This window comes from Oncorhynchus tshawytscha, linkage group LG10 (genome assembly GCF_018296145.1).
Source record: "Oncorhynchus tshawytscha isolate Ot180627B linkage group LG10, Otsh_v2.0, whole genome shotgun sequence".
Classification (NCBI taxonomy): domain Eukaryota; kingdom Metazoa; phylum Chordata; class Actinopteri; order Salmoniformes; family Salmonidae; genus Oncorhynchus; species Oncorhynchus tshawytscha.
This window is the reverse complement of record NC_056438.1, coordinates 38,533,717-38,561,119: the sequence shown is the minus strand read 5'-3', so window position 1 is coordinate 38,561,119 and position 27,403 is coordinate 38,533,717. Positions and strand designations below refer to the sequence as shown.

At 41.7% G+C, this 27,403-nt stretch overlaps 1 protein-coding gene across 2 annotated transcripts in view; it reads left to right on the top strand.

Moving 5' to 3' along the window:
- Positions 1-27,403, top strand: part of adcy8 (adenylate cyclase 8 (brain)) — a 253,231-nt gene that overhangs the window by 116,681 nt on the left and 109,147 nt on the right. For both annotated transcript variants that reach the window (XM_024419923.2, XM_024419924.2), the window contains exon 3: positions 21,895-22,025. In XM_024419923.2, coding sequence (XP_024275691.1) covers positions 21,895-22,025 — 131 coding nt within the window. The remainder of the gene's footprint in view (positions 1-21,894; positions 22,026-27,403) is intronic.

Below are 27,403 nucleotides of genomic sequence, written 5' to 3'. Positions count from 1 at the left end.
CACTGCCCTATGGGACACCCATTCACGGCCTGACGTGTTGCAGTCTGGATCCGAACCAGGTGTTAGACGACTGTGCCACTCGGGAGCCCAATGTGTATTGTATGTTGACTTTGACATGTTGTGGTGTTCGAGTGCCTTGTTTGCTATTCATACACATTTCATTAGGGATTATATATATATAAAATCATAAAAAAGAAACATCCCTTTTTCAGGACCCTGTCTTTCAAAGATAATTCGTTAAAATCCAAATAACTTCACAGATCTTCATTGTAAAGGGTTTAAACACTGTTTCCCATGGTTGTTCAATGAACCACAAATACACTAACAGCTTACAGACGGTAGGCAATTAAGGTCACAGTTATGAACACTTAGGACACTAAAGAGGCCGTTCTACTGCCTCTGAAAACCACCAAAAGAAAGATGCCCAGGGTCCCTGCTCATCTGCGTGAATGTGCCTTAGGCACAAGGAGGCATGAGAACTGCAGATGTGGCCAGGGCAATAGATTGCAATATCCATACTATGAGACGCCTAAGACAGCTGATCTTCCTCGCAGTGGCAGACTGTGTGTAAACAACACCTGCACAGGATGATCGGTACATCCGAACATCACACCTGCGGGACAGGTACAGGATGGCAACAACAACTGCCCAAGTTACACCAAGAATGCACAATCTCTCCATCAGTGTGTAGACTGTCCGCAATAGGCTGAGAAAGGTTGGACTGAGTACTTGTAGGCCTGTTGTAAAGGTAGGTCCTCACCAGACATCACCGGCAACAACATCACCTATGGGCACAAACCCACCGTCGCTAGGACTGGCAAAAAGTGCTCTTCACTGACAAGTCGTGGTTTTGTCTCACTAGGGGTGATGGTTAGATTGGCGTTTATCGTCGAAGGAATGACCCTTACACCGAGGCCTGTACTCTGGAGTGGGATCAATTTGGAGGTGGAGGGTCCGTCACGGTGTGTCACAGCATCATCGGACTGAGCTTGTTGTCATTGCAGGCAATCTCAACTCTGTGCGTTACAGGGAAGACATCCTCCTCCCTCATGTGGTACCCTTCCTGCAGGCTCATCCTGACATGACCCTCCAGCATGACAATACCAGCCATACTACCCGTTCTGTGTGTGATTTCCTACAAGACAGGAATGTCAGTGTTCTGTCATGGCCAGTGAAGAGCCCGGATCTCAGTCCCATTGAGCACATCTGGGACCTGTTGGATCGGAGGGTGAGGGCTAGGGCCACCCCCCCCAGATATATCTGGGAACTTGCAGGTGCCTTGGTGGAATAGTGGGGTAACATCTCACAGCAAGAACTGGCAAATCTGGTGCAGTCCATGAGGAGGAGATGCACTGCAGTACTTAATACAGCTGGTGGCCACTCCAGATACTGACTGTTACTTTTGATTTTGACCCCCCCTTTGTTCAGGGACGCATTATTCCATTTCTGTTAGTCACATGTCTGTGGAACTTGTTCAGTTTATGTCTTAGTTGTTGAATCTTGTTATGGTCACACATATTTACATATGTTAAGTTTGCTGAAAATAAACGCAGTTGACAGTGAGAGGGTGATTATTTATTTGCTGAGTTTATATGTACTGTATATATATATAACAAACAAAGCAAGTATTTCAAAAATCTCTCAAATGAATACTATGCAACCATTCAAACAACTGCATTAGCATGAGAATATATATTTTTTAAACGTATTTCACTTACATACCTTAAGGGAACATTTTGACGCTTGCCATATGGTTAGTGAGAAAGTCCATATTGCAAATGTACAGTCCCTTACTAGACGTCCGAAAACGTTTCTAAAATTCGCGTCGGGCCGTGCGGCAGGGCCGGATCTTCCAGGAAGTTATCAAACGAACTCTCTCGGACATTCGGTTTCCGTTTTATAAAATATTCTAATATATTTGGTCATTTTTCCGCTGTCCCGGTAAATCCCACAAGAGGGCGAATGGAATCATATTGCAAATGTACAAAACCTCACCAATCTCCTAAACGGAAAATATTTTGGAGACAAAATTTAGTGAGCCTAGGTTTAGCATAATGGGCAGTTGGCCCCGAAGAAGATGGCGTCTAGGCCTCAACGGTTTTTGTGTTATGGCAATTTTTCTGGGATTAAAGGTCAAAAATGAAAATAGAAAAATAATTTGACTGCTTCACGTCAAAGTAAGTGAACCTACGGTGTCAATAAAAAAAGAACCAGCCATTTATCTATCGTCATTTAAGAGAAATCGTACAATGTCAAATTGGTGATGTTCAAAAATAGGTGGGGTTTTTTGTTGAAAAGTTACAGATCCAGTTGCAGTGTGTTCATACAAATCTTTTTAAAGTGTGCTTCGGAGCTCTGCGAGATATCTGTGATTTTCTGAAATAACACACACTCATTCAACCCTCCGTAAATAAGTCAGTTCTTACATAAAGTCTTTAAACTCAGGATTCTGTAAGAGCTTACGCCAAGTAAGATATGTGTTTTACTTATAGCTTCCTGTGCTGACCGGAAGTGCCTTTAATTGGGGTCACAGTGTGTGTTTCGAAGGATTAAAAAGGTCAGATCTTTCCAAAACTTCATATGTGTGACTAAGTAACCCTCATGAACTGTAAATCAGTCATTTCTCCCAACAAATGTCAAAGAATAACCTCCCACATGCACACACAGCAAGGATGGAATGACAAAGTGCAGTGCTTAATGACACACAGAGCCTGCAATGGCATTATCATAATCTCTAGGCTGTGCCGAGTTCAACGAGATGCCCCGCTTGACCGTAGCTTGCTCGGTCTAAGCACAGCGACCATGAGAAAAAGTAGGCCCAAAATGAGGCCTGGCCCTAAATGTAATTTGCTTTTGGGTGACAGTGAGAGAACCGTTAGGGTGAGAAGCACAATTCGACCTCAGGTACGTTCCCGAGGTTCTCCCGATCTGTGCAAGCCTAACCTTGACCGTGTAGCATTAACCCTTAACAGTTAAAAGAAGGTGTCGACATCAAACAGTTTTCAATGACTTCTCTCCCCATAGGAATACATTGCCTGCCCCCCTAAATTCAACCTGAAGCCTATGTGGGTTATGAATGTCTTATGAACGTGTCTTCGATGACAATCCATCAGGCCACTATAAGGTCTATCTGTGTTGATTCTAAGCTTCCTGAAGCAACCGGAAGTGATTAAGTTCACTCTAAAAGTGTTTTGATATACATAACCAGCAATTATGAAAATCACTAAATTCAACCCTGTATAGATCAGTCAATTCTTAAGGGGTGCTAAGTTTTTTCACTATTTTTTACTTTTGACTTCCTCTGAAATAATATTGCAAATGGACAAAACATATGCCTTATGCACAAGTTAAAAAAAATATTACAAAATATGATAATAAAATTGGACAAAATTATATTCATACAGTTGTTACACGTGTTGACAAAAAAATTGACAAAAAAATCGAAAGAATTTCGAAAAACTGTCCAGAAAGTACTTTTTTAAGTTGGTGATACATGTTTGAAAAAATGTTCAGTTTTTCAAAATTTTACTTTTGGGTCTTGACTTGTGTTACATTTGCAATATGAAAAATCACGTTGGAGCGCACTTGCAATCTGTTGGATTTTTAAAGTGTTACACTTGGCATATGGCATTTGCAATCAACTTTGAATGAAACGACGCCGAATTGAGTGGTATTGGGCACTGTGTATATGGTTTGTCCAGTGCCAATGACTTCCCATTCATTGTTGTACATTTCACGGGGGTGTTACCTTACTATTCTAAGGTCGTGTCCTCTCCTTTAGCTGTTGTCTAAACTACACTGCTCAAGGGAACACTTAAACAACACAATGTAACTACAAGTCAATCACACTTCTGTGAAATCAAACTGTCCACTTAGGAAGCAACACTGATTGACAATACATTTCACATGCTGTTGTGCAAATGGAATAGACAACAGGTGGAAATTAAAGGCAATTAGCAAGACACCCCCAATAAAGGAGTGGTTCTGCAGGTGGTGACCACAGACCACTTCTCAGTTCCTATGCTTCCTGGCTGATGTTTTGGTCACTTTTGAATGCTGGCGGTGCTTTCACTCTAGTGGTAGACGGAGTCTACAACCCACACAAGTGGCTCAGGTAGTGCAGCTCATCCAGGATGGCAGATCAATGCGAGCTGTGGCAAGAAGGTTTGCTGTGTCTGTCAGCGTAGTGTCCAGAGCATGGAGGCGCTACCAGGAGACAGGCCAGTACATCAGGAGACGTGGAGGAGGCCGTAGGAGGGCAACAACCCAGCAGCAGGACCGCTACCTTCGCCTTTGGCAGTGCTCCTCCTTACACAGAGCCCTGCAAAATGACCTCCAGCAGGCCACAAATGTGCATGTGTCTGCTCAAACGGTCAGAAACAGACTCCATGAGGGTGGTATGAGGGCCCGACATCCACAGGTGGGGGTTGTGCTTACAGCCCAACACCGTGCAGGGCGTTTGGCATTTGCCAGAGAACACCAAGATTGGCAAATTCGCCACTGGCACCCTGTGTTCTTCATAGATGAAAGCAGGTTCACACTGAGCACATGTGACAGACATGACAGTCTGACCCAACGCCGTGGAGAAAGTTCTGCTGCCTGCAACATCCTCCAGCATGACCGGTTTGGTGTTGGGTCAGTCATGGTGTGGGGTGGCATTTCTTTGGGGGGCCGCACAGCCCTCCATGTGCTCGCCAGAGGTAGCCTGACTGCCATTAGGTACCGAGATGAGATCCTCAGACCCCTTGTGAGAACATATGCTGGTGAGGTTGGCCCTGGGTTCCTCCTAATGCAAGACAATGCTAGACCTCATGTGGCTGGAGTGTGTCAGCAGTTCCTGCAAGAGGAAGGCATTGATGCTATGGACTGGCCCGCCCGTTTCCCAGACCTGAATCCAATTGAGCACATTTGAGACATCATGTCTCGCTCCATCCACCAATGCCACGTTGCACCACAGACTGTCCAGGAGTTGGTGGATGCTTTAGTCCAGGTCTGGGAGGAGATCCCTCAGGAGACCAACTGCCACCTCATCAGGAGCATGCCCAGGTGTTGTAGGGAGGTCATACAGGCACGTGGAGGCCACACACACTACTGAGCCTCATTTTGACTTGTTTTAAGGACATTACATCAAAGTTGGATCAGCCTGTAGTGTGGTTTTCCACTTTAATTTTGAGTGTCACTCCAAATCCAGACCTCCATTGGTGAATAAATTTGATTTCCATTGATCATTTCTGTGTGATTTTGTTGTCAGCACATTCAACTATGTAAAGAAAAAAGTATTTAATAAGAATATTTCATTCGTTCAGATCTAGGATGTGTTATTTTAGTGTTCCCTTAATTTTTTTGAGCAGTGTCTATTAACTAACTGAGTCCGTGACACTTTCCCGGTAGAGTTCGGCTGGAATATCATCAAAAATGTGTATACTTGGACTTTGATTTACCTTTTCCAGTATTAGTAGCCATATTGCAAGTTCAACATTTGAAAAAAACTCAGGCATATCTGTGGGTTATGAAAACTAACACGCTGCGACATGTTCTGGCATAGATTTCCAATGGTCACTCGTAAGCTCAAAGGTTTTTCTTTACACGAAGGGTTTCCACATACTCATGTAAAGCACTGCTCATTGGCTATCTAGCTAACTAGGTTTCAAAAAGATAGGTAGTCATTGGACAAAGATACAGTCAGTCAAGTGAACACTGCCCGTCTCATCGTCACGCAATGATGTTGTGTCTTCCTGGCTAAAATTGGCTTTCCTATGGATATACTGAATGCAGTATGATATAGCAAAGGCTGGTTACTTTTTAGACTGTCTGAGGAATAAATACAAACCTAATTTGACTGGTTGAAACAACGTTTAGCATTCAGTTTTCACAGATTTCTTTCTTTGCAAGTTGAACGAGTGGAAATTTAAAAAATGATTGTGCATGCTATATGGACCTTTTTAGGATATGAAAAAGGATTTTATCAAAGAAAACTACACTACATTTTATCTCTGGGACCCTCAGGGATGATAAATCAGAGAAAGATTTCCCAATGCAAGTAAATTATTTACCTTCAGATGTGAATGTATCAAACCTGTCGCCATGATAAAAGTGTTTTATTTTTGTGCACTCTCCTCAAACAATTGCATGGTGTTATTTCGCTGTAATAACTACTGTAAATTGGACAATGCAGTTATATTAACCAGAATGTAATCTTTCTGCCAATATAAGACACTTCTATGTACCGGGAAATTGGTATTCTAGTCACATTATGCATATTGAGCAACAACTGTCCCGTGGACGGGACACCGATCCATAAGAAGTTGTTTTATATGTAATGTAGCTGCCTTAATGGACCCCAGGAAGAGTAGCTGCTGCCAAATACAAGTCACTGCTTGGTATGGCAACTGTCTGGCATCTGACCGCAAGGCTTTACAGATGGTAGTGCGTATGGACAAGTACATCACTGGGGCCCAGCTCCTGCCATCCAGGACCTCTATAACAGGCAGTCAGGGGAAGACTGTTCTCTCTGCTACCGCACAGCAGAGATATGCACTAAGTCTGGAACCAACAGGACCCTGACCATCTTCTACCCAGAAACTATACCTGCTAAATAGTTAAATACAGTGAACAAAAATATAAATACAATATGTAAAGTGTTGGTCCCATGTGTCATGAGTTGAAATAAAAGATCACAGAAATGTTCAATACACACAAAAAGCTTATTTCTCTCAAATATTGTGCATACATTTGTTTATATCCCTTTTAGTAAGCATTTCTCCTTTGCCAAAATAATCAGTCCACCTGACATGCGTAGGATATCAAGAAGCGGATTAAAGAGAATAATCATTACACAGGTGTACCTTGTGCTGGGGACAATAAAAATACACTTAAAGTGCTGAGGGAGCATGCAAATGGCATGCGGACTGCGGGAATGTCCACCAGAGCTGTTGCCAGAGAATTGAATGTTCATTTCTCTACCATAACCTCCACATCTGGCTTCTTCACCTGCGGAATCGTCTGAGACCAGCCACCGGGACAGGTGATGAAACTGTGGGTTTGCACAACTAGGGCAGTGGCGGTCATGAAAGTTTGTCAGACGGTGATTGTCAAGCAAATAACTGCAGGTCTCACATTAATTGACCCTTAATTAACATAAACGCATTTAGCATCTCCTGGCTTCCTACAAGCCACTGATGCAGACCTTTGGAACATCTATATTTTAAAAAGTCTAATAAATCCATGTAATATAGCCCACACCGTCACAATGAATCCATTATTTATTTTAGACAGGTCTAAAGAAAGATGATATAAAGAAAAGTTAATCTATTTCAGAATAGCATGCTTTGAGTTGTCCTTATGTTAGCCCTGATCTAGCTATTCCATATAGCAGTGGACTACACTAGTTCATTTAGCAGCTTAGAATTTGTGGCATTATTTTATAGTTTGAATAATCTAATTGAACATAGTTGAATAAAATAGAAAGGATATTTAAAAAACTAAAACTAAAAAACGAACTAGTAAAAACTAGATTAAATCAAGAATAGACTGATAGGTGACAATATTAGCCTATCACTTGTGAATCAAATTCAATTAATTAGCCTATGATATTAGTTAGATGTATTTCATTAATCTCTATTGAACAACAACAAAAAATCTGGAAATTCTGGAGTCCTATTTTGACAGTAAAATATAGCAACTGTAGTCTAATTATCAACCCAAAATGTATGTCAATCACTGGTTAAGGTTGCACCTCAAAATATTTTGAGTCATGCATTCCTGATTGGATGAAACCACTTATTTATTGAGTACCTCAGTCCTCTATTTATTACTATGAATAACTTAATACGATGATTTGGGTCCGACCAAATCATCTTACCAAATCATGCGCTACTGCCACAAACTGTAAAAGTTAGAGGCACCAGTGAGATCTTGGGACGATGTTAGTCTGGAGCACTGTGGGAATTAACACTTAGGGTAAGAGTTGATTCAGAGCAACACATACGACAGGCACTATTGCCTATGTCGTTGGCATTGCTTTTATAACATATACGGCTACAGATGTAGTGGGGTTTTTACATATTGCATCTTTTTTAAACATGAGCTGGTTAAAAAAAGATGAAGACCATGTCTCACCAGTCACTGGTACAGAAATTGTTGAGAAATGCTGTATTGTACGTGTGGGTGTGGGTTTTTGTTGTCAATGTTTATATGACCCCCTTACAAATAGGCCCATTTTTACCAGATTCTTTCCTGCATACAACTTTTATACCTACCTGGCGCATGCCGGCATGCCGGGGACGAGTGGTTGTGGTGGTCTTAAGATGAATGCACTAACTTGAAATATATAAGAGTGTCTGCTAAATGAGTCAAATGTAAACTGGAGACCATTCAGACTGTTGGATAGGAGCCAAAGATAATTAGTCCATTGGAGAACAGTCAAGATAGAGAGAGAACCAGAGACAGGTAAGTCCACTGAAACCATTAAGGATAGAGATAGAGACAAAACCAGAGACAGGGAAGACCCTGAGAATATTGTCTGGATACTAGACAAGCAGGAAATGAGAACCAGATAAACAGGGAACTATAACCAGACAGGCTGGAAAACCAGAGGCAGAGACTGGAGAGTGCAGATAGATTAATCTGGAACGATTAGAGAGCTGTTGATAACTACGAACTTGGAACGCAATCAATTATAGTTCAGTACTTAAATTGTGACAGGGTCATACTAGAAAACTAGAATGTATGCTTCCCTGCTCTGTAAGCCCCTACCTACATAGAATACAGCACATACAAGGGGATGGACAAGTAGCTCTCTAATGATCCATGTCTACACACCCACTGTGTAAAAGCAGTTACCATGATACATGCACACACACTCGCTCACATTATGCATAAACACACGCACACATATACACACATATTCCGATTATTGTTTACTGTACAGAGAGTGGATCTATCATTGCTTGGTCAGAGATAGCCGCAGAAAGCTTTTAAGGCATAGTATTTCCTGGAACTACGCTGCCAAAGATAAACCACTGGATCTTTTAATGGAGCAAACCAAAGCCATCCTTGGAAGCAGCCACAGATAATGTGAACGAATAAGTGTCTCATCTGTGTGAATGTAATCTTAAGGACACAAGGGCTAGCAATGTGCATGCCCTGCCCACCTGACGATCTCTACTTTTCAGTCATCCATTTCCTGAGTTTGAGGGGTGCAAAATCCATTTGTCACTTAAATCTCGCTGGACTGATTGGTTTAATTTTACTCTGGCGACTCTTTCCCACTCTTGCTTGTGACATTCATTTTTACCATTAACATAGCAACCATGGAAACCAAATCAAATCAAATGAATGTGTAGACTTTACAGTGAAATGCTTACTTATGAGCCCGTTTACAACAATGCAGAGTTAAAAAGTAAGAAATGTGCAAATGAAAACAAAGTAACACAGTAACATCCAATTGAGGTGTCTTTTGAGTTGTGACCCACCATAAGAGTTGAGTGGTAAGCACACAAAAAAATATGAAAATGCACAAGAAATGTCAACCTGCTACCCACCTGGACCTTTGCCGTGACCCACAGTTTCAGTACCACTGGTCTAGACAGCTAGGCATTTTAGCAATGAACCATTGCTAATGTTTGGTCCACTGCATCTGCATTGTAACCAATGCTCCAGGGTTTGGGGGCAGGGGTTGGGTTGGAGAAGTAAGCTCCGTGTGCGCTCTAGTGGACATCATCTCTAATTTTGCCACTAAAAGCCAAGTCACCATCCCCCTCTCTCTCTCTACTTGCACTCTAACTATAGCAACCTCCCTCTCACTGTCTGTCTGTCTCTCTCCCACTTCCACTGTCTCATCCACCACAGCCATCTTTCCTTACTTCCTCTCCCTCACTGTTCCTCTCCCTCTGTCTCTACCTGTCTTCTCTAGAGTTTAAAGGGGTTACCATGAATTTGACAGTAATTTACAACAGCTCAGTGGCAAGTTAACCTCCTGTAATATACAGTACCTGTGAAAAGTTTGGACACACCTACTCATTCAAGGGTTTTTCTTTATTTGTACTATTTTCTACATTGTAGAATAATAGTGAAGGCATCAACACTTAAATAACACATATGGAATAATGTAGTAACCAAAAAAGTGGTAAACGAATCAAAATGTATTTTGAGATTCTTCAAAGTTGCCACCCTTTGCCTTGATGACAGCTTTGCACACTCTTGGCATTCTCTCAACCAGCTTTGCCTGGAATGATTTTCCAACAGTCTTAAAGGAGTTCCCACATGCTGAGCACTTGTTGGCCTCTTTTCGTCCACTCTGTGGTCCAACTCATCCCAAACCATCTCAATTGGGTTAAGGTCGGGTGATTGTGGAGGCCAGGCCATCTGATGCAGCACTCCATCACTATCCTTCTTGACCAAATGGCCCTTACACAGCCTGGAGGTGTGTTTTGGGTCATTGTCCTGTTAGAAAACAAATGATAGTCCCACTAAGCGCAAACCAGATGGGATGGCGTATCGCTGTAGAATGCTGTAGTAGCCATGCTGGTTAAGTGTGCCTTGAATTCTAAATAAATCACAGACAGTGTCACCAGCAAAGCACCCCCACACCACCACACTTCCTCCTCCACATAGGAACCACACATGTGGAGATCATCCGTTCACCTACTCTGCGTCTCACAAAGACACAGCGGTTGGAACCAAAAATCTCTAATTTGGACTCATCAGACCAAAGGACAGATTTCCACCGATCTAATGTACATTGCTCGTGTTTCTTGGCCCAGGCAAGTCTCTTCTTCTTATTGGTGTCTTTTAGTAGTGGTTTCTTTGCAGCAATTCGAGCATGCAGTCTCCGTTGAACAGTTGATGTTGAGATGTGTCTGTTGAGACCCAGTTTCATCATAGCACTTGATGGTTTTGCGATTGCACTTTAAGATTTATTTGAGCAGTTCTTGCCATAATATGGACTTGGTCTTTTACCAAATAGGGCTATCTTCTATATACCACCCCTACCTTGTCACAATACAACTAATTGGCTCAAACACATTAAGAAGGAAAGAAATTCCCAAAATGTACTTTTAACAAGGCATGTACGTATCAAAGCAAGTACCGTAAAATGTACTGTATTATACTGAAAACAAAAAAAAGCTACCATAATCAGAATGAATGAATTAAATTAATTGAGGAGAGGGGTTTGTATTTCACAGTATTTTACTGTAATTGAAATGCAAGCATCTTTGCTGCTAGGTAAGGTGTTCACACATTACAGCATATTATTGAACATTTGGGGTTTTACAGGATATTCAGACCCCTTCACATTTTCCACATATTGTTACATTACAGCTTTCTTCTAAAATGGATTTAATAAAAACATTTCCTCATCAATCTATACACAATACCCCGTAATGACAAATCCTTCAGAATGTTTTTTTGCAAATTAAAAACTGATCTAACATCTTTGGAGAGACCTGCAAATAGCTGTGCAGCGACGCTCCCCATCCAACCTGACAGTTTGATAGGATCTGCAGAAAAGAATGGGAGAAACTCCCCCAAATACAGTTGTGCCAAGCTTGTAGCGTCATGCCCAAGTAGACGTGAGGCTGTAATCGCTGCCAAAGGTGCTTCAATAAAGTACTGAGAAAAGGGTCTGAAAACTTATGTAAAATGTGATATTTCAGTTTTAACATTTTTAAACATTTGCTAAAATGTCTAAAAACCTGATTTTACTTTGTCATTATGGGGTATTGTGTTCAGATTGATGACGGGGAAAAAACGATTTAATCCACTTTAGAATAAGGCTGTAACATAACAAAATGTGTAAAAAGTCAAGGGGTCTGAATACTTTCTGAATGCACTGTATAGCACTTGCACTTCTAAAGGCCTTAACAAAGGCTTCCAACTGGCAGCGACTACAGGCCAAAAGAGACCAAAAGGACATGGCAAAATGCTCAACCATTTAAGGTTTAACACTAGCTGCCCTCAAATCTGTACATTTTAAATTGATGGGGCACTGTAACCACATAGGAGTTACATTTGTATAGCATTCTTACTCACTGGTGCAAATATAGCTTCTTACAAGGCACATCTCAAAATATGTTGAGGAGTTAAAAGTTTTTTTTACCTTTATTTAACTAGGCAAGTCAGTTAAGAACAAATTCTTATTTTCAATGGCCTAGGAACAGTGGGTTAACTGCCTGTTCAGGGGCAGAATGACAGATTTGTACCTTGTCAGCTCAGGGGATTTGAACTTGCAACCTTTCAGTTACTAGTCCAATGCTCTAACCACTAGGCTACCCTGCCGCCCCAGGGTGCTGCAAAGATACGGTTTGGTACTGTATTCTGTGGGGTGGAGACCTCAACTGGAGTTGCGAATAAAGGGAGTGACCATTGAACAAGTTAGAGAAGCTGAACTCCTAGGAGTAACATTGGATGGTCAGTTATCATGGTCAAGTCACATTGACAAAGTTGATGGGGAGAGGCATGTATGTTATAAATATATGTTCTGAGTTTTTTGACACAAAGATCAACTGTACTAGTTGTTCAGGTTTGATTTTGTCCCATCTTACTTACTGTCATACTGTAATATGATCAGGTGGTGCAAAGAAAGACCTAGAAAAGCTGCAGCTGGCTCAAAACAGAGCAGCACACCTTTCCCTGAACTGCACACACAGAGCTAACATCAACAACATGCATGCCTGTCTTTCATGGTTGAGGGTTGATGAGAAATGTACTTCTTCTCTTGTAGTCTTAAGAAACATTTGTGTGTTGAAAATGCCTAACCACTTGTATAATCTATTTGCGTACATTTAAAAACGGACAAACTACGATTTAAAGTTGGCCTTTTCTACAGAAACAGATGGTGCATTTCGCTAAGCAGTAGGAAGCAGATTATTCAATCAACCTTTTTATCTGTGCTTGATTATGGTGATACTATTTATCAAGGTGCAACTGCTACTACTCTTGGTGCCCTTCGTTTTGTTACAGGTGACAGTTTTGATACTCATCCCTGCAACCTGTATCAAAAGGTTGGCTGGACTTTCCCATAGATTTCTACACAGGGCCCGACTTCATAAACTTCCATCTTATCTATTTTTTCCGTTAAAGTATATACACCTGAGTTGCCTAACACCTTCACAGGATTGGTTAAGTCTTGAGGTTGAAGTGTACCTGTGATGAAAATTACAGGCCTCTCTCATCTTTATAAGTGGGAGAACTTGCACAATTGGTGGCTGACTAAATACTTTTTTGCCCCACTGTATATGTGTATATATATAAAGTCACTTTAATAACTCTACCTACATGTTCATATTACCTCAACACCTTTGCCCCCGCATATAGACTCTGTACCGGTACTCCCTGTATATAGCCCCGCTATTGTTATCTACTGCTGCTCTTTAATTATTTGTTATTCTTCTCTCTTACTTTAATTTTTTTAGGTATTTTATTGAAACTGCATTGTTGGTTAAGGGCTTGTAAGTAAGCATTTCACTGTTGTATTCGGCGCATGTAACAATTAACATTTTATTTTAATTGCAAATTTCTAAGGCTGGTAACGCTAATGAACTTATCCTCTGCAGCAGAGTTAACTCTGGGTCTTCCTTTCCTATGGCGGTCCTCATGAGAGCCAGTTTCATCATTGCGCTTGATGGTTTATGCAACTGCACTTTCAAAGTTCTTGAAATGTTCCGGATTGACTGACCTTCAAGTCTTAAACTTGTCCTCAACTGGCCTACTTGGTTAAATAAAGGTGAAATAAAAAAATAAAAATAAAGTAATGATGGACTGTCATTTCTCTTTGCTTATTTGAGCTGTTCTTGCCATAATATGGACTTGGTCTTCTACCAAATAGGGCTATCTTCTGTATACCAACCCTACCTTGTCACAACACAACTGGTTGGCTCAAACGCATTAAGAAGGAAAGAAATTCCACAAATTAACTTTTAACAAGGTACACATGTTAATTGAAATGCATTCCAGGTGATTACCTCATGACGCTGGTTGAGAGAATTCCAAGAGTGTGCAAAGCTGTCATCAAGGCAAAGGTTGGCTACTTTGAATAATCTCAAATGTAAAATCTATTTTGTTTAACACTTTTTTGATTACTACATGATTCCATGTGTAATTTCATAGTTTTGATATTTTTACTATTTTCTACATTGTAGAATAATAGTGAAGACAAGGAAAAACCCTTGAATGACTAGATGTGTCCAAACTTTTTACTGGTACTGTATGTATGCGTATGTGTATGTCGTATTGTACAGGGCGCATTTGAAAATGAGACCTAGGTCTCAATCTATCTTCCCTATTAAAAAAAACATACATTCCCCACCAGACACACCACTATGGGTTTCTTCACGGTACCCAAACCAAAAACAGAATTAATGCGTCACTCATTTATGTATAGAGCCATGTCATCGTGTAATGCTCTACCACCAAGTTTAGCTTTAAAAAACAAATAAACAACATATTGTATCACAGTGCCTCTCCTCCTCTTTATAAAGATCTAATTTAACTGTGCTGTATTTAAGAATATGTATATTGGAAAAGTTTAATTTGAAAAATATTTAAATGTTTTGGAATGGCCTAGTCAAAGCCCAGACCTCAATCCAATTGAAAATCTGTGGTATGACTTAAAGATTGCTGTAGACCAGCGGAACCCATCCAACTTGATAGAGCTGGAGCAGTTTTGCCTCGAAGAATGGACAATATTCCCAGTGGCTAGATGTGCCGAGCTTATAGAGACATGCTGCAAAAGGTGGCTCTACAAAGTATTGAGGGGGGTGAATAGTTATGCACGCTCAAGTTTTCTGCTTTTTTGTCTTATTTCTTTTTTGTTTCACAATTAAGAAATATGTTGCATCTTCAAAGTGGTCGGCATGTTGTGTAAATCAAATGAGTCAAACCCCCCCCAAAACTATTTTAATTCCAGGTTGTAAGGCAACAAAATAGGAAAATGCCAAGGGGGGGTGAATACTTTCGCAAGTCACTGCACATGGGCAGTAGCTAATGGGGATCCTAATCAATTAAACAAAACCATAGCTCTCTTTTCCATAGCATCTCCCCTCCTCTCGTTCTCCCATCTCTCCGCCTCTCTGCAGGTGCTCTCTGTGTTTAGAGCTCTTTGCGACTACAGTAAAACACTCAGGCCGTGTCAGCAGTTTATGGCAATGCAAGTGGATACTGAGTTTTAGAGAAAGGGACTCAGTCATCACGATGAGAGGTATACTTAATGGTTTAATATTGTGCTGCGTTTTGTCTTTCAATAGCCTTGTGTTATAGTTCATCAAATGTGACACAGGTGCACTGCAAAGAATATGCTGTAATTTCCGTCTCATAATTCAAATAAGCATGGAGGAATTGGTGGAACGTGCATGGAGAGAGTTGAAATAAAAAAAATGTCAAGGTCACAGAGGATCATGTCAACGAGCTCAGAGAAAAATGTTGCGTGCCCAAAAAGTGGAATTGAGAGCAATAAATTAAATGTCGAGCACAGATCTCCCTGCTCTGCTCTCACGTTACCAAAATATGATAGGCACACTTATTGACCAATCATAGTGCTGTTTTGTGTTATAATGACATTGATTGGCTAGCTAAATGGAAGGCAGGACCCATACAACATGATGTTTACATCCCCAGGTTGGTACCTAGCCATTTGCAACATGGTGGACTCCCAGGAAGTCGCTTCTTCTCAGGTAAGAGCTAGATAGCTAATTCCACCTAATGCTATTTCAGTAGGTTTTTGATGATCTCATTATTTAAAGATTTGCCACTGGATACCTGTAATGGTACACTCAGTAATTTCCAATTCAGCAATAAACTGTTTTCTGATGTGATGTCCTTCCTTTGGATTTCATCACTCAATTATCTAGCAAATGTCTACCATATACCTACTGTCACACATTGTATTCATCCTAGCTACGGTACTATCATCTGGCTTGCTATATTAGCCAGCTCTAGATACGAGTGCAAGATGTCCTGTGATTTTATTTTTGATTTAACCCTTAAGTCAGATAAGAACAAATTCTTATTTACGATCACGGCCTACCGGGGAACAGTGGGTAAACTGCCTTGTTCAGAATGACAGATTTTTACCTTGTCAGCTCGGGGATTCAATCCAGCAACCTTTCGGTTACTGGGCCAAAGCTCTAACCACTAGGCTACTTGCTCGCTTCGAGGAATACAACACTGGGTCTCGCTGCCGGGCAAGATGGAATACGAGGTCGCGTTGTCAAAGCATACATACACCTGTAACAGTAACATGTCACTGATACAAAACTCATCTCTTCTATTTCCCTTCTCTTTTTTCGTTCTTTCACTCCCCCCCTCCCCCTCTCTCTCTCGATATTTGTATTATCTATAAAGGTTTTAAAAAGTCCATAAATTAGGTAGCTAGCTAGCTAGGTTGGAAACTCCTTGGGAAGAGCTAGCTAATCTAGTTTGCTAGCTAACTAACTCCCACCATCAGCTGAGTACATTAATATAGCTAATGATAGGTTTCTAGAAAATAAACAATATATTTGCTAGTTATATTTTAAAGGTTTAAGCACATAATTCTCAGAAAATTTTAGCAGATGCTCTTATCCAGAGCGAATTACAGGAGCAATTAGGGTTAAATGCTTTGCTCAAGTGAACATCAGATTTTTCACCTGGTCGGTTCAGGGATTTGACCAAGCGAACTTTTGGTTACTGGCCCAATGCTCTTAGCCGCTATGCTACCTACCGCCCTAGATAGAAAAACAGGTAACTGCCATAACAATGGAAAAGCTTGAGTAAATTATGCAAAGCAGGTGCTTCTACACAGGTGTGGTTAACTAAGCAATTAACCTGTCTAGGACTGGGGTTCCGCTCGTTCCGCTAGCGGAACCCCTCGCCAACAGCCAATGAAATTGCAGGGCGACAAATACAAATCAACAGAAATCTCATAAATCAAATTTCTCAAACATACAAGTATTAGGCACCATTTTAAAGATACAATTCTCGTTAATCCAGCCACAGTGTCTGATTTCAAAAATGCTTTACAGCGAAAGCTCCACAAACGATTATGTTAGGTCACCACCAACTCACAGAAAAACCCAGCAATTTTTCCAGCCAAAGAGAGGAGTCACAAAAAGCACAAATATAGATACAATTAATCACTAACCTTTGATGATCTTCATCAGATGACACTCATAGGACTTCATGTTACACAATACATGTATGTTTTGTTCAGTAAAGTTCATATTTATATCCAAAAATCATATTTTACATTGGCGTGTTATGTTCAGTAGTTCCAAAACATGCAGTGATATTGTGATATAGTCATTATAAATGTTGATGAAAATACATGCATGATACATTGAAATATAGATACACTTCTCCTTAATGCAACTGCTGTGTCAGATTTTTTTTTTTACTTTACGGAAAAAGCATAATCTGAGTACGGCGCTCAGAGCCCAAAACAGCCAAAAGAAATATCCGCCATGTTGCGCAGTCAACATTAGTCATAAATAGCATTATAAATATTAACTTACCTTTGATGATCTTCATCAGAATGCACTCCCAGCAATCACAGTTCCACAATAAATGTTTGTTTTGTTTGATAATGTCCATCATTTATGTCCAAATAGCTTCTTTTGTTAGGGCGTTTGGTAAACAAATCCAAAAGCGCGTTTAGGTCCAGTCGGACGAAAAGTTCAAAAAGTTATATTACAAGTCGAAGAAACTTGACAAACTAAGTATAGAATGAATCTTTAGGATGTTTTTATCATAAATGTTCAATAATGTTCCAACCGGAGAATTCCATTGTCTGTAGAAAAGCAATGGAACGAGAGATACCTCTCATGTGAAATGCGCGTGACTGAGAACGAGGCTGCTGCCAGACCCCTTAGTTAAACAACTCTCATCCGGCCCCCCTTCACAGGAGAAGCCTGAAACAACCTTCTAAAGACGGTTGGCATCTAGTGGAAAATAACCCATATCCCACTGTGAATTCGATAGGGGCTGAGTTCAAAAACTACAAACCTCAGATTTCCCACTTCCTGTTTGGATTTGTTCTCAGGTTTTTGCCTGCCATATGAGTTCTGTTATACTCACAGACATCATTCAAACAGTTTTAGAAACTTCAGAGTGCTTTCTATCCAATACTAATAATAATATGCATATTTTATTTACCTTTATTTTACTAGGCAAGTCAGTTAAGAACAAATTCTTATTTTCAATGACGGCCTAGGAGCGACTTACAGTGGGTTAACTGCCTGTTCAGGGGCAGAACGACAGATTTTGTACCTTGTCAGCTCGGGGATTTGAACTTACAACCTTTCGGTTACTAGTCCAATGCTCTAACCACTAGGCTACCCTGCCACCCCTATATTAGCATCTGGGACTGAGTAGGAGGCAGTTTATTCTGGGCACGCTATTCATCCAAAAGTGAAAATGCTGCCACCTATCCCAAAGAGGTTTTAACATCCCATCATGATTAGGGTCATGTATTAAAATGCTGGGCAGGCCATAGGATGCCCCTCCATAGGATGACAATGTCCCAATCCACAGGGCACGGGTGCCTAAATGGTATGATGAACATGAACACAATGTAAACCATATGCCATGGCCGTCTCAGTCACCAGATCTCAACCCAATGTTACACTTATGGGGAGATTCTGGAACAGCGCTTTCCACCACCATCAACAAAACACCAAAGGATGGAATTTCTCATGTACGAATGGTGTCACATCCCTCCAATAGAGTTCAGACACTTTTAGAATCTATGCATCATTGAAGCTGTTCTGGCTCGTCGTGACCCAAGGCTCCATTAAGACACTTCATGTTGGTGTTTCCTTTACTTTTGCAATTACCTGTAGATACACACATGTTAATGTCTATATAATGCAGAATTGTCATCTCATTCTTAATTTGTGATTTTGTTCTATAATACAAACGTGGATGATTTCTGTCCCAGGTAGATGCAAAAATCAAGTAACTTTCCAGAAATCTCGGTTGGAATATTCCCGGAATAAGCAGGAACTCTGGACTACAACTATGACTTCTGGAAAACCTGGGGATTTTGGGGAAGTTACTGGATTTTTACTGAAGTTACTGACTGTCCTTGAGTTTCCCAGACCAGCCTGACCCAGACCATGAACCTATTGCATTTAAGCTAGCTAGCTACTGTACCTAATGATCTTTTTTTATCATCTTTATAGATAATAGAAATATATTTGTTTTCCCCTCGCATCTAGAGCTGCTTATTATAGCAAGCCAGCATGTCATTGTAGATTTGCGAGCACACAGAAATCATACCGCATAGCACAGCTTACAGCTGCTGCATTTTGAGAAAGCACAGGCAAGTATACCATGAACAGGGAGATGCTGTGCCCGACACTTCATTTCTTGCACTCACTTTCGTAGCACGCAACATTTTGGTCTGAGCTCTTTGCTCTCTCTCAGCTCCTCAACACGATCCTCTGCACCCTCAATACTTTTTATCTGAACTCTTAACTCTCTCCACCTGTGCTCAACATGCATTCGAATTGTGAGACGGAAATGACGCCATAAAAGAAGCACAATTTGCTAAGGTCTGTAGCATACACATGCTTTTAGAATGGTGACACGTTCAATGAACCACCCGTTTATATTGTGTTGTAAATGAATTGATGCAACGGCACAAAGAAGCATTGAAAGAGAGTGACTCTGTTAGAACTGATCTGTGACCCGCTAGCACCTCCCCTGTTAAGAGGGGAATAAGGCAACCTCATAGTTACACAAAAGAAAACTGTATTGCCATACACACAGGGAATAGATGTGGGAAGGATGTGGTTCTGTAATACAGGAGATAAACAGTAATGAATAGGCTGTACACAATTAGCATAGCATGAGCATGAATCCAATACAAGAGCACTGGTAAGGACTGTATAGATCAAGGGTAGACAAGCAGACGTTTTTTATTTAACTTGGCAATTATCATTAACTACGAACAGTAAATCGTAAAGACACAATAACAACAACTCACTTTTGTACACACTCCATCCCACAAGTCCAAGTGAAGAGACACTGGCTTACACAGTCAGAACAGCTGTCAGGTGTCCTTCCCCCTAACAACTTTCCCCTTAGCAACCTATCAGGGCCCAGGTCACACAGGTCAGAGAGAGTTTGAGAGGCAGGTTTATGATACCCCCTAGACTCTCAGGCTCTAGTGATGGGGGGTGGGGAGTGGAGTTCAGCTCAGGGCTGTGAGGTGCTGTTAATAGTCACAGGCAGGGAATTCATAACAATCATTATTATTTTGCTATTTTCTTAGGTCTGTAGCAGAGAAATGCTTTTGGTTATGCTTTTTAAGAAGCATTCGTTTATATTGCGTTATGAATTTAATAAAATCACATACACATATTTAGCGGTTATTGCGGGTGTAGCGAAATGCTAGTGTTCCTAGCTCCAACAGTGCAGTAGTATCTAACAATTCACAACAATAAAAGTAAAATAATAATATATAAATATTAGGATGAGCAACGTCGGAGTGGCATTGACTAAAATACAGTAGAATAGAATACAGTATATACATATGAGATGAGAAAAGCAGTATGTAAACATTATTAAAGTGACCAGTGATTCCATGTATATGTATATAGGGCAGCAGCCTCTAAGGTGCAGGGTTGAGTAGCCGGGTCGTAGCCAGCTAGTGATGGCTATTTAACAGTCTGATGGCCTTAAGATGGAAGCTATTTTTCAGTCTCTCAGTCCCAACTTTGATGCACCTGTATTGACCTCGCCTTTTGGATGATAGCGGGGTGAACAGGCCGTGGCTCCGGTGGTTGATGTGCTTGATGATATTTTTGGCCTTCCTATGACATCGGTTGCTGTAGGTGTCCTGGAGGGCAGACAGTGTGATACATTGGGCAGACCGTACCACCCTGTGGTTGCAGGCTGTGCAGTTTCCATACCAGGCAGGATGCTCTCAATTGTGCATCTGTAAAGGTTTCTGAGGGTCTTAGGGGCCAAGCCAAATGTATTCAGCCACCTTAGGTTGAAGAGGCGCTGTTGCGCCTTTTTCACCAGATCGTCAGTGATGTGTGCGCCCAGGAACTTGAAGTTTTCCACCTTCTCCACTGCCGTCCCGTCGATGTGGATAGGGTTGTGTTCACTCTGCTGTTTCCTGAAGTTCACGATGAGCTACTTCATTTTGTTGATGAAGAAGGAGAGGTTATTTTTCTGGCACCACTCCGCCAGGGCCCTCACCTCCTCCCTGTAGGCTGTCTCATCATTGGTGGTAATCAGGCCTACTACTGTTGTGTTGGAGGCGTGCATAGCCACGCAGTTGTGGGTGAACAGGGAGTGCAGCAGGGGGCTGATCACGCACCCTTGTGGGCCCCAGTGTTGAGGGTTAGCGAAGTGGAGATGTTGTTTCTTACCTTCACTAAGGTGCTATGGTACTATGGTGTTGAAGGCTGAGCTGTAGTCAATGAACAGCATTCTGACATAGGTATTCCTCTTGTCCAGATGGGATAGGGCAGTGTGATGGCGGTTGCATCGTCTGTGGATCTATTGGGGTGGTATGCAAATTGAAGCGGGTCTAGGGTGACAGGTAAGGTGGAGGTGATATGAAAATATATCATGCCGTAGTGTTATAAGACTTGCTATAAGCATTCATAAAAGCTCAATGTCTCTTTTAATTGCATATAAATGCTATAAATCCATTAATCATAATGCATCACACACCTGTATGAAAGTACATTATGAAAAATGTATGAGGCATTTATAATGCATGTATTTTTAAACATATAGTAAACCTAAAACCATGGTTAAAACTATAATTTCAACATCATGGATGGTCAGTCCCTGCATCTGTAGCTCTGTTGTTTTAATTTTTTTTGAGTGGTTACATTTCTCCCCCGGTTATGCCCAAAAAGCTACGAATATTTACCAGGATGCTCCTTTTCTTTGCAGGAAAGGCTGGTGTTGTCCGTTTTACCCCGGTTTGTGGTATTGGAGATGATCAACGACATGACAAATGTGGATGATGAGCACCTCCAGCACCAGTTTCACAGAATCTATATCCATCGCTATGAGAATGTCAGGTAAGGCTGTGGCTATTCTGGCTTAAATTGGTGCTTTTCAACATTATGGGAATAGGTCAGTTTTGGGCTACCACATATCTACAGTACAAAATCCATGTGTACGTGTGTGTATAGTGCGTATGTTATCGTATGTGTGTGTTTGCATGTGTCTGTGCCTATGTTTGTGTTGCTTCACAGTCCCTGCGGTTCCATAAGGTGTATTTTTATCTGTTTTTTAAATACATTTTACTGCTTGCATCAGTTACTTGATGTGGAATAGAGTTCCATGTAGTCATGGACCTATGTAGTACTGTGTGCCTCCCATAGTTTGTTCTGGACTTGGGGACGGTGAAGAGACCTCTTTTGGCATGTCTTGTGGGGTATGCATGGGTGTTCGATTTGTATGCCAGTAGGTAAAAATAGCTCTCTGTGTACATCAAAGGGCCAGCCGTGCTGCCCTGTTCTGAGCCAATTGCAATTTTCCTAAGTCCCTTTTTGTGGTACGTGACCACTTGACTAAACAGTAGTCCAGGTGTGACAAATCTAGGGCCTGCAGGACCTGCCTTGTTGATAGTGTTAAGAAGGTAGATACTAGGGCCTGTAGGACCTGCCTAGCTGATAGTGTTAAGAAGGTAGAAACTAGGGCCTGTAGGACCTGCCTAGCTGATAGTGTTAAGAAGGTAGAAACCAGGGCCTGTAGGTCCTGCCTAGTTGATAGTGTTAAGAAGGTAGAAACTAGGGCCTGTAGGACCTGCCTAGTTGATAGTGTTAAGAAGGTAGAAACTAGGGCCTGTAGGACCTGCCTTGTTGATAGTGTTAAGAAGGTAGAAACTAGGGCCTGTAAGACCTGCCTTGTTGATAGTGTTAAGAAGGTACCGTAGCTCTTTTTTATGGACATACTTCTCACCATCTTAGCTACTGTTGTATCAATATGTTTTGACCATGACAGTTTACAATCCAGAGTTACTCCAGCAGTTTAGTATTGCTAAATTTCCACATTATTTATTTCAGGGTTTAGTGAAAGACTTTTCCCAAAAACAATGCATTTCGTTTTTGAAATATTTAGTACTAATTTATTCCTTGTCACCCACTCTGAAACTAACTACAATTCTTTGTTAAATGTTGCAGGCATTTCAATCGCTGTAGTAGCTGACATGTATAGTGTTGAGTCATCCTCATACATAGACACACTGGCGTTACTCAAAGCCAGTGGCATGTCATCAGTAAGGGGTCTAGACAGCTGCCGTGGGGAATTCCTAATTGGCAGCTAACAGGTCAATTCTACCCTCTGGGCCCTGGTCAAAAGTAGTGCACTACATAGGGTATAAGGGTGCCATTTGGGATATACAGTTGAAGTCAGAAGTTTTACATACACCTTAGCCAAATACATTTTTTCAGAAGTTTACATATATTCAATTAGTATTTGCATTGCCTTTAAATTGTTTAATTTGTGTCAAATGTTTTGGGTAGCCTTCCACAAGCTTCCCACAATAAGTTGGGTGAATGTTGGCCCATTCCTCCTGACAGAGCTTGTGTAACTGAGTCAGGTTTGTAGGCCTCCTTGCTCGCACACACTTTTTCAGTTCTGCCCACACATTTTCTGTATGATTGAGGTCAAGGCCTTGTGATGACCACTCCAATACCTTAACTTTGTTGTCCTTAAGCCATTTTGCCACAACTTTGGAAGTATGCTTGGGGTCATTGTCTATTTGAAAGACCCATTTGCGACCAAGCTTTGACTGATGTCTTGACATGTTGCTTCAATTTTCCATCATCATAATGCCATCTATTTTGTGAAGTGCACCAGTCCCTGCTGCAGCAAAGCACCGCACTACATGATGCTACCACTCCAATGCTTCACGTTTGGGATGATGTTCTTCGGCTTGCAAAACTCCCCTTTTTCCTCCAAACATAACGATGGTCATTATGGCCAAACAATTCTATTTTTGTTTCATCAGACTAGGGGACATTTCTCCAAAAATTATGATCTTTGTCCCCATGTGCAGTTGCAAAACCGTAGTCTGGCTTCTTTGTGGCGGTTTTGGAGCAGTGGCTTCTTCCTTGCTGAGTAGCCTGTCAGGTTATGTCGATTTAGGACTTGTTTTAATGTGGATATAGATACTTTTGTACCTGTTTCCTCCAGCATCACAAGGTCCTTTGCTGTTGTTTTGGGATTGATTTGCACTTTTCGCACCACAGTATGTCCATCTCTAGGAGACAGAACGCATCTCCTTCCTGAGCGGTATGATGGCTGCGTGGTCCCATGGTGTGTACAGATGAACATGGTACCTTCAGGCATTTGGAAATTGCTCCCAAGGATGAACCAGACTTGTGGAGGTCTACAATTTTTTTTCTGAGGTCTTGGATGATTTCTTTTGATTTTCACATGATGTCAAGCAAAGAGGCACTGAGTTTGAAGGTAGGCCTTGAAATAAATCCACAGGTACACCTCCAATTGACTCAAATTATGTCGATTAGCCATAAGCTTCTAAAGCCATGACATACTTTTCTGGAATTTTCCAAGCTGTTTAAAGGCACAGTTAACTTAGTGTATGTAAACTTCTGACACAGTGAAATAATCTGTCTGTAAACAATTGATGGGAAATTACTTGTGTCATGCACAAAGTAGATGTCCTAACTGACTTGCCAAGTCTATAGTTTGTTAACAAGAAATTTGTGGAATGGATGAAAAACTTCCAACTTCAACTGTAGACTAGGACAGCCGTTGTTCATCCTGAAAGTGTAGGACTGTGATGACAATTGAATATCAGACGAGAGGTCTATTTGGATCAAACTTAATTTCTTCCACATTAATTTCATTCACATTTGTTATTACGACGCCCCCGCATTGCCCAACAATGCATCTCCTCTAGACGAACTCAATGCATATTCTGCACGCTTCGATAATAACAACACTGTACCATGCATGAGGGCCCTAAACGACCCAGAGGACTGGGTGATCTCACTCTCCGAGATCAACATGCTGTTGGGCTGGACGATATTCCATGGTGCATTCTCAGAGCATGCGCATATCAGATGGCAGGCATATTCACGGTAATTTTCAAACTGTCTTTGTCCTAGTCTGTAATCCCCAAGTGTTTTAAGATTACTTCCATCATTCCTGTTCCCAAGAACTCTAATTCTTTATTTTGTAAACTGCCCCTAGAGATCCATAGACAACGCAATTTTAATTGCACCCACCTAGATAAGAGGAATACTTGGTGAGAATTATGTTCATTGACTACAGCTCAGCATTCAACACCATCGTCACCAAGCTTAGGATCCTGGCACTGAACACCTCCTTCTGCAACTGGATCCTGGATTTCATGACAAGCCGATCCCAGGTAGTGAGGTTAGGACAACATCTCCTCTGTCCCGCTGACACTCAACACAGGGGCCCCACAGGGGTCTGTGCTTAGTCTCCTCCTGTACTCCTTGTTCACCCAAGACTGCGTGGCCACGCATGGCTCCAACACCATCATCAAATTTGCTGACAGCACAGCGGTGGTAGGCCTGATCACCGGCGACGATGAGACAGCCTACAGGGAGGAGGTCAGCGACAGTGCCTTTTCCCCCTCAGGAGGCTGAAAAGGTTTGGTATGGGCCCTCAAATCCTCAAAAAGTAATACAGATGCACTATTGAGACCATTTTGACTGTCTGCATCACTGCTTGGTATGGCAACAGCACTGTCCTCGATCGCATGGCACTATGGAGGGTGATACTAACAGCCTAGTACATCACTGGGGCCGAGCTCCCTGACATCCAGGAACTATATCAGGCGGTGTGAAAGGAAAGCCTCTGGCCACCCATAGACTGTTCTCTCTGCTTCCTCACAACAAGAGATACTGGTGCATCAAGTCTGACACCAACAGTTTCCTGAACAGATTCTATCCCCAAGCCATAAAACTGTTAAATAGCTACATGGACTATGTGAGTAGACTCTTGTACATTATTTTTTTACTGTGTCTATGCACACGCATATGACTCTACTCTCTCACTCACACACACTGACACAGAAAAACATGTACACACATTTATACTGACTCCACACACATGCACACATACAGTCATAATTTATGCTGCTGCTACTCTGTTTATCATAAACTCAGAAAAAAGAAAGAAATGTCCTCTCACTGTCAACTGCGTTTATTTTCAGCAAACTTAACGTGTAAATATTTGTATGAACATAATGACTAACAGACATGTGACTAACAGAAATTGAATAATGTGTCCCTGAACAAAGGGGGGGGGGTCAAAATCAAAAGTAACAGTCAGTATCTGGTGTGGCCACCAGCTGTATTAAGTACTGCAGTGCATCTCCTCCTCATAGACTGCACCAGATTTGCCAGCTCTTGCTGTGAGATGTTACCCAACTCTTCCACCAAGGCACCTGCAATTTCCCTGACATTTCTGGGGGGGAATGGCCCTAGCTTTCAACCCTCCGATCCAACAGGTCCCAGATGTGCTCAATGGGATTGAGATCCAGGCTCTTTGCTGGCCATGGCAGGACACTGACATTCCTGTCTTGCAGGAAATCACACACAGAACGAGCAGTATGGCTGGTGGCATTGTCATGCTGGAGGGTCATGTCAGGATAAGCCTGCAGGAAGGGTACCACATGAGGGAAGAGGATGTATTCCCTGTAATGCACAGAGTTGAGATTGCCTGCAATGACAACAAGCTCAGTCTGATGATGCTGTGACACACCACTCCAGACCATGACGGACCCTCCACCTTCAAATCCACCCCGCTCCAGAGTACAGGCCTCGGTGTAACACTCATTCCTTCGACGATAAACACAAATCCGACCATCACCCCTGGTGAGACAAAACCGCGACTCATCAGTGAAGAGCACTTTTTGCCAGTCCTGTCTGGTCTAGCGATGGTGTGTTTGTGCCCACAGGCGATGTTGTTGCCGGTGATGTCTGGTGAGGACCTGCCTTACAACAGGCTTACAAGCCCTCAGTCCAGCCTCTCTAAGCCTATTGTGGACAGTCTGAGCGTTCCTGGTGTAAACTCGGACAGTTGCTGTTGCCATCCTGTACCTGTCCCGCTGGTGTGATGTTCGGATGTACCCATCCCTGTGCAGGTGTTGTTACACATGGTTTGCCACTGCGAGGACTATCAGCTGTCCATCCTGTCTCCCTGTAGCGCTGTCTCACAGTACAGACATTGCAATTTATTTCCACATCTGCAGGCACGTTCATGCAGATGAGTCAGAAGAAAGGCCACTTTAGTGTCCTAAATTTTCATAACTGTGACCTTAATTGCCTAAGCTGTTGGTATCTTAATGACCGTTCCACAGGTGCATGTTCATTATTTGTTTATGGTTCATTGAACAAGCATGGGAAACAGTGTTTAAACCCTTTACAATGAAGATCTGTGAAGTTATTTGGAT